Source organism: Pan paniscus, chromosome 21 (assembly GCF_029289425.2).
Source record: "Pan paniscus chromosome 21, NHGRI_mPanPan1-v2.0_pri, whole genome shotgun sequence".
NCBI classification, from domain to species: Eukaryota; Metazoa; Chordata; class Mammalia; order Primates; family Hominidae; genus Pan; species Pan paniscus.
In genome coordinates, this window is record NC_073270.2 from 55104486 (window position 1) to 55118556 (window position 14071).

At 46.1% G+C, this 14071-nt stretch overlaps 1 protein-coding gene across 4 annotated transcripts in view; it reads right to left on the reverse strand.

Moving 5' to 3' along the window:
• The window catches only part of KCNB1 (potassium voltage-gated channel subfamily B member 1), a 185192-nt gene that overhangs the window by 64624 nt on the left and 106497 nt on the right, over positions 1 to 14071 (reverse strand). For 2 of the 4 annotated variants that reach the window (XR_004668322.2, XR_004668321.3), the window contains exon 3: positions 9800 to 12451. Coding sequence is in view for 2 of the 4 variants with exons in the window: in XM_034947708.2 (XP_034803599.1) it covers positions 10442 to 12451 (2010 nt within the window). In the remaining 2 variants the exon portion in view is untranslated. Of the gene's footprint in view, positions 1 to 1355; positions 12452 to 14071 lie in introns of those variants that run through there. The other 2 variants (XM_034947708.2, XM_034947709.3) reach the window with 1 other exon arrangement.

Below are 14071 nucleotides of genomic sequence, written 5' to 3' on the forward strand. Positions count from 1 at the left end.
CCAACAGCCAGTAAGGAACTGAGGCCTCCTCAGCCAACTTAGAGGCAGGTCTTCCATCCCAGTCAAGCAGAGGACTGCAGCTGGTGTCTTGATTGCAACCTTGTGAGAGACCCCTAGCCAGAACCACTAAGCTAAAGATGCTCCTGAATTCCTGACCCACAAAAACCATGAGATAATAAATGGTTCAACTTGCTAGAGTTTGGGGCGTAATTTGTTACACAGCAGTAGATAAATACAGAAGGCTGGGCACAGTGGCTCATGCCTGTAATCTCTGTACTTTGAGAGGCTGAGGTGGGTGTATCACTTGAGGCCAGGAGTTCAAGACCAGCCTGGCCAACACGGCAAAACCCTGTCTCTATTAAAAAATACAAAAAATTAGCCAGGTGTGGTGGCACGTGCCTGTAATCCTAGCTACTCTGGAGGCTGAGTCACGAGAATTGCTTGAACTCGGCAGGTGGAGGCTGCAGCGAGCAGAGATTGTGCCACTGCACTCCAGCCTGGGCAACAGAGTGAGACTATGTTTCAAAAACAACAAAAAACCTCCCCAAAACAAATATAGAAATCTTTGAGCCCTATCAGTAAGGCAGAGATCACAGAAAGGTAGCCTATGGGCTCTGGTCTGCCTACAGATATATTTCCTTTGGCCAGTACAGGACTACAAAAAATGGAATTAATCACTAATGTTTATTTATTTTTATTTTTTACTTATTTTATTTTTTAGTAGAGACAGGATTTCACCATGCTGGCCAGGTTGGTCTCGAACTCCGCCTTGGCCTCCCAAAGTCCTGGAATTTCAGTTGTGAGCCACATGCCCAGCCATAGTTGCTAACATTTAAAAGTTGGGTATTTCCTGTAAAAATCCAGATTTCTGACTTCTCTTAGAAAGATCTAATATTGCTGGGCCCACATCCCTATGGGGTAACAACCAGCTGGAGATGAATGGTGTTCACCCCTTTAGACAGGGTGTGTGTTCTGTTTCTTATCGCACTCACCACCACCCCCTTATGTCTCTTAGTTAAGTTGCTTTACTCATTTATGTTACCTCCTCTGCCCCAGTAGTCATTTGAGCTTATGCCTTCTATTGTGAGACAGTTTTTAATGAGATGCCCAGGCATAGTTGACATGAGAACTAAATGACCAGAGTTGGAACTTTGATTCATGAATATCATGTAGGATGGGTTACCACTGGCTTGCATAGTGGGGGTGAAAAGCCAGTTATATTTTCATGTCCTCCCTCTTCTGGGGGGAAGAGAAAAAGCTGATGCCGCCTGCAGACAGGATTCCTGATTCAAGTCCCCTTACAGCGCTTCCCATCTCGCCTCCCTGTGCCCTCCAAAAAATAAACTCCACCAGGCTTGTTTTTTCCATACCTTTTATTGAACTCTGCAGACTTCATTAAGGGACCATTTGCTTAGAAATTCTTAAACATTTGGACATATTTTACAAGACAAGACAGCAGCTGGAGGTCACACAAAGATCACAATTTCATCTCACCACATGCATAAAAAGACACTGGGATTTGTGTGTGTGTGTGTGTGTGTGTGTGTGTGTGTTGCGCACATGCGCAATGCTTATTTTCACCTTTACAGGAAGGACTAGAGACGTTAACTGACGAGAGATGAATAGGACCCACGAATGCACCCCCGAGAAAAGAGTGGCTGAGGACATTGGTCATTTATGGCTAATGTGATTGGCTTGGCCCCCGTCAAGGGTGAGGTGATCAGAATGGCTTTACTGGCAGAAAAGCCCCAACCTCACACGACGGGTTCCTGGGAGAGACAGGGTCTTAGCTGATGGGATCTGGGGGCATACTATCATGACGGCTTTGGGGCTCAGAAAAAAGATCTTCGGCTCTAAAAGCTGGAGGGCAGGCTGGCCTTAATATCCAGCTGTACTCCCATGGCTCAGGGAATGCGATCCAGTTTCCAGATGTTGGCTCCTATGTTTCTGCCCCAGGAAGTCCCAGACCAAGGGAAGTCCCAACTTCGAACCCTTGGCTTAGTCCATTGGAAAACCACTTGGTGGTCCCCGCCATGGGTCGTGTGTGAGCTAAAATAGAACATGAGGCTGAGAAATGCAGGGTAGGGGAAGAGGAAGGAGGGCAGAGCTGCTCTGTGGGCCCCCAGGAAGTGTGGCTCTGAGAGGGCTGTGGCCATTATCAGCTTGGGGCCTACAAGCATCAAATTGAGATGTCATCTTGAGTCAAAGAAAGATGACCTTGATGGGGCAGTTATGGGTTTCAGTGGGAGAGGGGCTCCTCATTTTTCTTCTCTTCACAGTTACGTAGGGATTCATTAACTCCCCCATTCACTCACACATTCACGCATCCAGTCATCCACTCAGAGGCCAACCAGTCACACATTCACTCACTCACAAAAACACAGGTTGGATGACCATCATGTGCCAGCGGCATAGGTTGGGGATAACCCTGAGTTCCTGGTGCAGAAAATAAGATTCTCAATTTTTGACCTTGGATTGAGAAGGACCTATGAAATCAAGATAGACCTGGAGAATCCTCCCTGTCCCCACCCACTCAGGCACACTCAGCTCAACCAAGAGGGAGGCCCAAACCCCAGTGAAGCCCAAGGGGCAGAGCCAAGCTGTGGATATGTCAGAGTTTCTTGGGCATCTTCTCTGCTGCCTGCCTCTTTCCAATCTTGGTTCAGATCAGGGAAGCAGGAAGTATGGGAAGATCCCTGCATGGCCCCTTGAGGGCATCCTAATGGGACGGAATTGGGAGTTTCTTATATTTTCATGAAATATCCTATTTTTGTCTCCTTGTGTTGTTGCAACTTGAGTGATTCTGCAGGGCAGAGCCTCCAGTGAGGAGTTGGGAGGAATCTTGAAAACTGGTTTTTATTTTATTTTGGTTTCAGAGGAAGGCGGCTGCTCATTCTACCCATCCAAACATATCATCCTGCCCAACCTCATACTAAAACAACCAAAGACAAACCAGTCTTCGGTTCATCCTGAGGTTGAAGTCTCACTTCCTCCCAATCCACCATACATAAACCCTCTCTTGTCAAATGCTTTCCTTAGAGAATGCAGTATGCAGGATGATTTGGGATGGAGGCCACAGCTGCAGGAGAGTGGGCATTCTGCTTGGAGGCAGCTAAGAGCCTGGTTTTGCTGTGAAACTGGATTAAAAGCTGCCTTTCTCTTTTGACCCTTCTGGATTTTTTTCATTGACGGGGACTTTCAAAGGTCTTGAGTGGGGTCTCTTATTTGATTTACCAAAAAAACAAGCCCTTTTGGAATGGAGCCATTTGCTATTGCCTGGGAAGTTGTTCATTGTGGGGATGGCTAGTGGGGAACAGATATCATTGCATCTTTTATACAGAAAGCCCCAGGCTCATGAGGGCACAGGAGCTGGGCGGAGGGGCTGAAGCACCATAAGACAGCCAGCCAGGGATGAGGGACAGTGTGGATTGCTCCTTGGCTGGCCTGGGGAAGGGTAGCATGAGTCTCATCCCAATGTGGTACCTGGTAGGCCACTGGGGATGGGTTGGATTGGTGACTGACAGTCATTAAAATGTTCCAAGACGGAGCCGGAAGGAAGCAGACTTGTCTCTTGGACACCCCCTCTGAGAGCTCCAAAGCCCAGAAGTTGCATTCCTGCTAATTGTGCTGCATGCCTTTGCCTCAGTGGCTTGAGCTTATATCCAGAGTGTTGAAACCACCTACACACACACACACACACACACACACACACACACTCCAAGAAACAAAGAGGAATTTCTGTGGTTGTTCAGCCCAGTTTCCATGCAATGCTAGGGCCCCTCTGCAATGCCCATTTTTTACACCATCTAGCCAGCCTCTCTTTAAACACCTGTGATATAAGGGAGCTCACTGTCCACCATGGCATTGAGCTCCATGGTCAGACAACCCAGCCTGTTAGGAGGGCTTCCTTAATTTGAGCTGCAATTGACCCCATCCCTTTCATACAATAGAAATTTTCGGAGAACTTGCATACAGCCAGCTGGCAGCTAAGTGGTTTTTTTCTTCAGGTGCACTGCCCCACTCCACCCCATCCTGGCCAGCCTTTAGGAGATCTTTTCAGGATCTTTGGAGGGAGGAACAGAGAATTAGGTTTATAAGTGAAGATGAGGGTTCCCTCGATTAACAGAGCCCTACCCAAATTCAAGTTGGCATTTGGGGAAGTTCAGGAGAAATTCTAGGTTAAGATAAAATCAGGGAGAGTGGATGGAAATGCAAACTATATAACCTCTTTCTTGATGAAAACAGCAACAGCCATAGGCAACAGTGTTTGCTTATCTGGGCATCAAACCCAGGAAACTACTGGCAGACTTTTTTTTGTTTTGTTTTTTTGCTTTTGTGCAGAGGAAAAAAAAAATCTTGTCTGTTTTATTTGACTCTGGTTCAAACCAGACTATCAGAGGTTTTCGGGGTGGGAGAACTCTGATCAGGGTCATAGTCCAGAATAATAAAATTCATATTTGAGTTGGCTTCCTCTTGGGAGTTATCTGATGGGATGGCTCACTGCCATCTGAGGGTCCCAGTTTGGCTCAAATTTCTGATTCTAGGCAGAGCCCCAAGCCCTGCAGCTGACAGTGAGGTGGGTGGTATACCAAAACCTAAACGAATGCAAGTTGGAGATTATCTGGGCTTTCTTCATCTTCCTGCATGAGTTGATGGATGGAGAATCACTTTCTGCTGAAGATCCTGCCTAGTGAGATGTCCTCCACCCACCCAGGACTGAAAACTGCCTCTGGAATTAATTATCAGGACAGTCCAAAAACTCCCCCAGGCGTGGATAGGTGGAAGCTGGAAAACTGCCCCTGTCCTTGCCACACACCTCCTGCTCTATGGAGCCAGGCAGCTGGCAAGGGAAGGGGAGATGAGCTAGCAGATTCGGGGACATCTCTTCTCAGGGTTTGGCTGCAAGGGTGTCTGGCCACTGTTTTTTGGTGAAGCTGTTAGAAATGGATTGAAATGGACTGGGTGCAGTGGTGGCTCACACCTGTAATCGTAACGCTGGGAGGCCGAGGCAGGCAGATCACCTGAGGTCAGGAGTTCAAGACCAGCCTGGCCAACATGGAGAAACTCTGCCTCTACTAAAAATACAAAAATTAGCTGGGCGTGATGGTGCGCTCTTGTAATCCCAGTTACTCAGGAGGCTGAGACATGAGAATCACTTGAACCTGGGTGGAGGAGGTTGCAGTGAGCCGAGATTGCGCCACTGCACTGCAGCCTGGGCAACAGAGCAAGACTTTGTCTCAAAATAATAATAACAAAAAAAAAATAAATAAACAGATCGAAACAAGGAACTGATAAACAAGTCGGTGAGATCGGAGGCCCAGCATGTTCTTGTGAGGTTCACGAGAACCTGAAAAACCTCTGACCTTCAGCTCTGATTGATGTTACAGGCCGACAGGGTGCTGGACATGTGGGAGCAGCTCAGCCAGGAGGGACTCACATGTGTTCTGGATCTCAGAAATGCCAGTGATGAGTTTGCTTGCATGAGATTTTTGGTTCCAAGATCTCTGGGGATGAGAAAACTCAGTCCCTTCAGATCCCTAAAGGGGTGTGGGATATAAGCGAAACCAGCCCACATCCCATCCTGATTTTGAGGGCCATCTGTAGCTCTGCTTCCCTGGGTCTCATTCCTGCATTCATGCCCTGGATTCTTAAGAACAACGAATGGGAGAAACACACAGAAATGAATGAGGAAAGTCACAGCATTGACAGAGTCCAGGCCTAGTGTCAAGAAATGCCTACACAAGGAAGTCAAACCCCAAAGTCTTTCCCCACCCTCAAGAAATCAGAATCAAAAGGAAGAAAACCCAAACAGCCCAAGGGACAATGGTAGGAACTGCAAAAGACCAGAAAACATCAGCTACGATAATGACCAACAATGAAACTCCTAAGATATTGTTCTGTATTACAAAAGAAGAAATTAGACTCAATTGCCCTATTATAAATTTGCTAAAAATACATATATATATATATTTTATCTGAACAGAAAAATAGACTACTCTGAGATGCGTGGACATTCTATGACATAGTCGCGCATCAGATACTTCTAGAGCCAGAAAAATGGCAACAGAAAATGCAGAGGTAACTCTTATTTCTGGGTGTAGCCAGGACTGGTTTGGGTTGCCTGGGCTGAGTGACATGAAAGCATTTGGATGCTGTCCTATAAGCAGTGATAGGTGAGGAAACATCAGCTCGGGGCTGGAAGCTTTCCATTGTCCTGCCAGGGTCTCAGGGGAGCCCCTTCTCCCTCCTGCCCACTCTGCAGCTACAGAAAAAGTCCTTTCCCAAAGAAGCATGTCCGGAGGCTTTTTGCCTTGCTCTCTTTTGATTCAAAGTTACTTGAATTGAGGCTGAAAAAAAGCCTGGGGTATTGTTACTTGAGATTAGTTGGTAGAGAAATAAGAATAGGAGAGAGATTAGCGATAGAGACCTGGCTTTAGTGGCCCTTGTCCGTGGTGAATTTTAAATATCCCCTTGTCCATGGAACTAGACACTCCAGCTGGGACTGGAGCAAGACAGAAATGTACAATAGTTACAAATATCAACAATACATTACAGTTTTACAGAAGAGAATACTGTTTTGTTTTTCTCCTTAGAAACATGGATCTTATTAGGAGAAAGGGCAGAGATGAGGCTACAGTTACCAAGACACATGGAGAAGCTGGAAGTCAGTTTGAAAAAGTTTGTATCACCAGCAGTTTTCAGGGGCAAGCTGGGTGGGTTAAAAGAAATGGCCTCCTCAGGATTTTGTTGTTTTTCCGTCTTACTCTTCTTCCTTCTTGATCCCCAGTCCTTTGGAGAAAGGGACTTCACGGGAACAAATGTTCTCTCCTCCTTTTTTCTTTCCCCTTGAAGTGTGCTTAAGATAGAATTCCTAAAGAAGGCACTGAGAAATCTACTGCACCAAAGTCCTGTTGGTTTCTTTTACCCAAAGATAAAAAGGTGAATATACTGTCTCCTCCAAAGCTTCCCCACCTCTCTCACCGCCGGTGGCAGACTCTCCCCCGTGTGATTGGGACACATGGCTACCTGGTCCCTAGCCCTTTCTGATAATGGTGGAAGTTGGAATGCAAGTTCAGCTGGGTTCTTGATGAGTTTCAGTGAATTCGCCAAACTGACCAGCATCCATTCGCCGCGTCCAGCCCCTAGTTTGCTTGTTTGGGTTGACTTGTTTCTTTCTGCTCTCATTGGTTCAGGAATGAATGGGAAATGGACCACCAAGTTAAAGCAGGATTTGCCTTCAGACCATTGCTTTCCTCTTCTCTTCTCTATCAAGACCTTTCTATCGAGTGAACTTCTCAGTGAAGACTCTTAGGTAGATTTCCCAGTGCATGTATATTCACGTACATAGGTACAGGTTGGGTGTATGCATATTAAAATTTGGATATGTTCTTTTTTAGTGGGTGGATGGGCTGGGAAAACTTATAATACTCTATTTCGAATTGAGCACAGAATAAAAGCTATATTCCCCCAATACATACACACACAAGTAAAAGAAAAAAAAACCCAATCAAACCCAAACGGAATACTTTCTAAGCATAGTATATGCTGAATTTCAATTATTCTGTTTCTATAAGAACTCTATAGGACTCTGGCTATGAAGCCTGAAAAGGTAGGTTCTTAATGATACTTCTGAATTCATCCTTCAAAAGTGACTCAATAAAATGCTACTTTACGGTTGGACAAAATACACAAGGAAGGAAGGGCCAGGTCCTACATGACCACAGAAGGCAGAAAGGGCCTTTGGTTACAAGGAGAGTTGCACCAATTGGTTTTCGTTTTTTTAAAAAAAAAACAAAGAAATCATTTTCAATCTGTACACTTCTCATCTGCTTCAACCAACAAATGAAATGCCTCGATTGGAAGAAGGGGTGGTAAGTTCCTTCTCAATATATATGGCTATATTGAAACATGTTCACTTTCCTGATATGTAAAATAGACTATATTATTATTATTATTATTTTTTACAGATAGCATCAGCTCTAAAAATATCTGAATTGGAAATCACAACTATTTACTTTTATCAAAAAGCATTTGTTTTTTTCCCTGAATTTTCACATTTGTGCTGATGGTGGACATTAATGGTGATGAAAACAAAGAAGAGACATGTGAGATGGTCGGCGGAGAACTGTCCCACAGTCATTCCTCAAGAGGCCCCCAGCTCAGACTGCGTGTTCAGCAAAGTGTTTTGGGAGTGCTGCTTCCTCTGCCTGGCACGGGATGACCTCACACTCTCCCTGCCCCTAAGTCCCTTTGCAGTTGCTGCGTGAATACTCTGAAGATACCTAGGAAGAGTGACGTTCTCGTTTTCTCTGTTAATGCGGCAAAGAACAGGACTGCACCCTCTTGGGGGGATCTACAGTCTCTGGAGATGCTGAGAAGTGTTATGAATTGGGTTTGTATACAGCAGAGAAGATGTATTTTTAAGGGTGGTGGAATGATCCCATCTCATCATATGTGTGGCAGGTGGCTCAACCTTATGCCTTATGTATGAAGAGCAGGCAGAACAGCTCCATGATATTTGTGTACTGAGAGGTGGATCATGCCATTGTACTAACAGGCAGACCAGCAACAGATGATATTGAGACTTAAGACTAGGTGAACCAATACCATATCTTTCTTCCATTGGGAAGACATATGCCTGTTACTGTATTGAGGATAGACAGAACTACACTATTGTACTTGGGACATCATCCATCAACATTACATTAAGAGAACAACATTGTTCCATTGTACTACAGACAGGCAGACCAATAACATGTCATCTTTACTGACAGGTGAGCCAACACTATAGCATTGTATTCATCAGTGGTTCAACCTAATGCCACTGTACTGAGGAACGGCCAACAACACCGTGCTGTTGGACTAAAAGCAGGCAGGACAATGCCAGGTCATCAAACTAGGACATCAAACACCAAGAAATACACCAGAACCACTCAGGATGCACACAAATACTTATTGCTTTTGTCTGTACTGGCTGCATCGATGGCTGCAGGAAGGAGAGTTGAGCTTTTAGTACAGACAGTGACACTGAAAAACCAGTAGCTGGTTGACAAGAAAGAGAACAGAGTAAAACACCCAATGTCCAACTGTCACTGTGTCCTTTTGAGATGTGCATGTCTCCTGTATACTTGACTTCATGAGAGGCCCCACCCAAGGGGCAAGAACCCCTTCTGACCCATGAGGGTTAAGGGAAGGTTTCAGAGGGGCAGGGAAGGAGCCCACAGACTTTGATATGGCAGACAGTAATACCAGCACAATATTACCCATGCTGGCCAGAAACGGGCAGGTAGCAACAATCCAACTACAGTCCCAACAATTGGGCTACGGGAAATAGTGCTTGTTTTAAAGTGCAAGATGTTGACACTGTCCCTGGCAGAACCTATTTTTGAAAAACATAAAGTGCTTTTTATTTTAACTTTTTTTTTTAACTTGAAAACCACAGAAAACAAAACAGAATTTCTATTATAGTAGGTACTTTCCTTGCTGCAGCAGGAATTATTCAGTCTGAACTGGGCATTTCAATGCGGGGTATTTTTTTCCTTTCATTTTTGCAAGTAAAAAAATCATATTTTTATGCTGTTCTTCAGTAACACACAGTCTCTTTGAATAAACTATTTCTTTTGCATATTTGACACTTGCATATCTTTTGAGTCTACACTAGTGATGTAAAGAAAGCGTGTTCCTCCTCCAACCCTAAAACAATGCTCTGAGTTCATGCTGTTGGCTGGGTGCCCACCTTCTGAACCCTTCCCAGATTGCCAGGGGGCAATTAGAATTGAGTACAAGTGGTGCAACTCACCCTGATGGTATCTCAAAATAAAATCTCAGGTACTACGAAATACCGAAGTCAATGAAGACATTTGAGTAAGGGTTTTGCGCTGGGATCGTGGCTTATGGCGCAGAGACTTCCCCGTGACCAATCATTCCCTGTAGCTGTCTAACAGTGGAATCCATCCAGGAGGTGATGGACAGGTGTTCCTAGGGGTGGCTGGGCAACATTCAATACCAAATTGGTCAACCCACTCTTTCAACACCAGCCGCTTGTTCCAGCATCCTTCTCTAGCTGAAGCCAGGAGGATTGTCAATGTTGCCCTCCGAGGCTGAGATGGAAAGCCACGAGAGAATGGGGAGTATGTGGCCTCAGTCCTGTCTAAAGTGGTGGTAGTGGTGGCTGTGAGTTCCACTCATGTCATCTCCCAAAGAGGGCAATAGAGTTGTTACAAGGAGGTGCTGTGCCCTATGGCTTGGCCAACTTCATGCTGATGGACCTGTCATGGCTCTCAAGGTCTTAGGGAGCCTTCTCTGGAGTCTCTCTTCTCTCTGAGGGCTTTACAGGGCCTTTCTGTTCCAGAGTTCATGCAGAAAAGCTCTGTGGCAGGTAAGCTGAACAGCTCTCCTCTTTGGACCTCACCCAAAAGTCTGTCCTCCAAGGCAGGGCAGTTCAGATGCTCTGATCTCGTGTGCTTCCATGGGCTCCTCCCCCTGGCAACACACGGACGTCAGGGGAGATGTGGTTCTCAAGTTTGCACTTTTCCTGACCACTGGGGCCTTTTCCAGTCAATGCTTCTGTGGAGTAAATACAGTTCTGCCTTAAGAACTTAGGGGAGGTGGGTAAAGGGGAGCTTTCAAAGTGGTTTTTCTCCGATCTTGTCCCCGTGCTGAACTTCGGACTGGTGCTCCCAGGGAGGCTTTTGGGGGGGCTGGAGTCCACACTGTAGAGCAGCTGTCCCTCATCATCTGTGTCTGCGTCAATGTACTGGTGGACACCCGCCTCAAAGTTGAACGCTATTGCTGTGTGTTTCTCAGGAGACCGGGGGGGTGTCTTAGCACTTGCTGTGGTGTAGATGGAGGACTCTGGGCTCAGCACAGCCTTGTCCAAAAGCGTGGCACACTCCAGTCCAGCGACAGCAGCTGCAGCACTCCCCCGGTTCCTGAGAGGGTCATGGTACATCCCTAGAACGGGGAGGAGTGGACTGGGGTCACCCTCCATGAAGTTGACTTTAAGTGCTCGGAGCTTCAAAGGGTTGTTAGTTTTCATGGAACTCTTGGGGCTCTCGATGAAGAAACTAGAGTGCTGGCTGGCATCAGGGCTGGGGTTGGCCTCCACAAACCTACCACCACTGGCACCCAGAGCTCCCCGCCAGCCCACTTCTGGGGCTGTGCTGCCCCCAGTCTTGCTGGGGAGTGATGTCAAAGGGCTGTGGGAGAATCTGGTGGCCTCAGGGAAGTCTGTGGCACAGCTAATGAAACTATCAATGCTCGACATACTTCGCATGTCAATGACCCCTTCTGTGCGAGTGGGCAGAGGGGCTACGGGGCTGGGGATACTCTCCATTTCAAGTTCTTCCTTTGGTTTGCTCTGTGCTGCTGACTCCTTGGTATTGAGGATGGGTTGGGATTGGGTCTTGGCCATCTTATTGTACATGTCTTCCAACTGCTGAACGTTCAGGTGCTGAGGACTAGAAGACGATCTGGCTTTTTCAGGGGATCCCTGTTCCTTGGTTTCAAAGGACTTACTTGAGCTGGTTTCAGACAGTGTCCTCTTTGTCCATTTCCATTTGTTAGGAGACAAGTGGTTATCTTGTACTTTGTCTTTCTTACCCATATTCTCCCCATTTTTCTCAACCACAATGTCCATCATCTCAATGCTCCGGGCAAAAGCATCCTTCATGTTCATGGATACGATGCTGCCATTCCTCTTGGCTCTCTCCAGAGCCTCTCGCCGTTTGATTGCTTTCTCCTGTCTCTTCTGCTCCTTATAGAACTCAGAGAAGTTATTGACGATGATGGGGATGGGAAGAGCAATCACCAGGACTCCTGCAATGCAGCAGAGTCCCCCAACAATTTTCCCGAGGAGAGTCTTGGGGTAGATGTCTCCATACCCAACAGTAGTCATGGTGATGGTGGCCCACCAGAAAGAGGCTGGGATGCTTTTGAACTTGGTGTCATCCTCATCCTTCTCAGCAAAGAAGACAAGGCTGGAGAAGATCATAATGCCCATGGCAAGGAAGAGGATGAGCAAGCCCAACTCATTGTAGCTCCTCCGCAAAGTGAAGCCCAGAGACTGGAGGCCAGTGGAGTGGCGTGCAAGCTTAAGGATGCGGAGAATTCGCATGATGCGGAAGATCTGGACCACGCGGCGGACATTCTGGAATTGCAGCACGCTCTTGTTGGATTCGGTGAGGAAAATGGTGACATAGTATGGCAGAATGGCCAACAAGTCAATGGCATTGAGTGGGCCCTTGAAGAACTTCCACTTCTTGGGCGAGGAGAGGAACCGCAGCAGGTACTCCATGGTGAACCATGCGATGCACACGGCCTCCACGTGGGCCAGCTGGGGGTTGTCTGTGGACTGGCCAAACTCATCGAGGCTCTGTAGCTCAGGCAGCGTGTTGAGGGACAGGGCAATGGTGGAGAGGACGATGAACATGATGGAAATTATGGCAAGGATCTGTGAGGAGAAGAGAGTGGGATTTAGTTATCAACCACCCCACAGGATGATCATCATAATATCCTGGATCTACAGGGCACTCCTCAATGTTCAAGAGCATTTTCACATTTCACTAGTCATTTAATGAGCCAAAAAGAGAATTTGTTGTAATCCATTTATTGTCTAGATGTGGAAACCAAGGCCCAGAGAAATGAAATGTTTTAAAGCTATCAGCAAGCCCAGGGTTCAAGCATACTTTTTCAGATAGTAACCATTTTATAGGCCCTGAAACCCTGCATTGTCTGTCACAACGACTCGACTCTGCAGCTGTAGCATAAAACCAACCTTGGATAATACATACATGAATGGGCATAGCTGTGTTTCAATAAAACTTTATTTACAAAAATAGGCAGTGGACTGAATTTGGCCTGTGAACCATGATTTGCTGACTTCTGATCTAGACCAGTGGCTCACACTGGATGGGGAACTACCTTCACAGAGATGATACTAATGATAATAACTATCCTTGATTGAGTGTTCATTGTGTGCTAGGCACTTTCCATGAAATAGCTCATTTCATTCTTATAATAACCCCGTTCAGTGCTATTAGCTCCATTGAACAGATGCGGACACTTGGGTTTCCACAGCTAGTAAGTGGAAGAGCCAGCATTTTAACCCAGGTCTGTGTGACCCAAGAACATGAGCTCTTAAGGCTGTGTTAAAAATCAGATTTGGCTGGGTATGGTGCCTCATGTCTGTAATCCCAGCACTTTGGGAGACCTAGGCAGGAGGATCGTTTGAGGCCAGGAGTTCGAGTCTAGCCTGGGCAACATAGTGAGACTCTGTCTCTATAGAAGAACAAAGGGGAAAAAAATCAGATGAAAGCTAACCTTTTGCTAGAAAAATGCCTAGACACTCAAGATTTTGCAGGTAATTCCTAGGGAGGCACAGACATTCTGGGCCCATGTTAACTCCTGATTGGAACTATGTGCTTTTGGGGGCTAAAGACCTTGGCTTAACTACCTTTGAGTCCCCTGGATCAAGAAGAGAGCTTGGCCCAGAGAAAGGGCTCCATGGATATATGTTGAAATTAATGGAATCTAGGCCAGTAGGCCAGTCTACAGACTATGCAGAAAAGCAAACAGATGTAATCAATTGCTCTGAGGGTCTTTTTTTTTTTTTTTTTTCCAAAAATACAAATCCAATCACATTATTCCTTTGTTTAATAAATCTCCAGGGCTCCTCATGAAAAAATCCAAACTCCTAAACCTGTCTATTGGGTCCCCTATACCTGTCTTGCTTTTGTAGATTTTCCCTTTCTCTTCCTCTGCCCCTGCTAAGTGGGAAGGGGGGGCCTGGTCACCATGGTTGTATCATTTGATCCTGCCTGCCAATGATCAGAGCATGAAGTTTGGATAAAAAAATCCAAGTTAAGCCAATCCGTACACTGGGGCTTAGCCAGCCTACCTTTGAGAAATTTGAGCTCAGGAACCCAGGCGGTGAGTGGGTTACGGGAGGGTAAGTCCCTGAATTAAATGTTAAGTAGAATCTAGGCTTGAATCAGCTTCATGATAAGCCCAACCCTCAAGCAACTGTCTCCCAAATGTAGGGGACAGAGATGCCATAAAAACATCAGAGAAA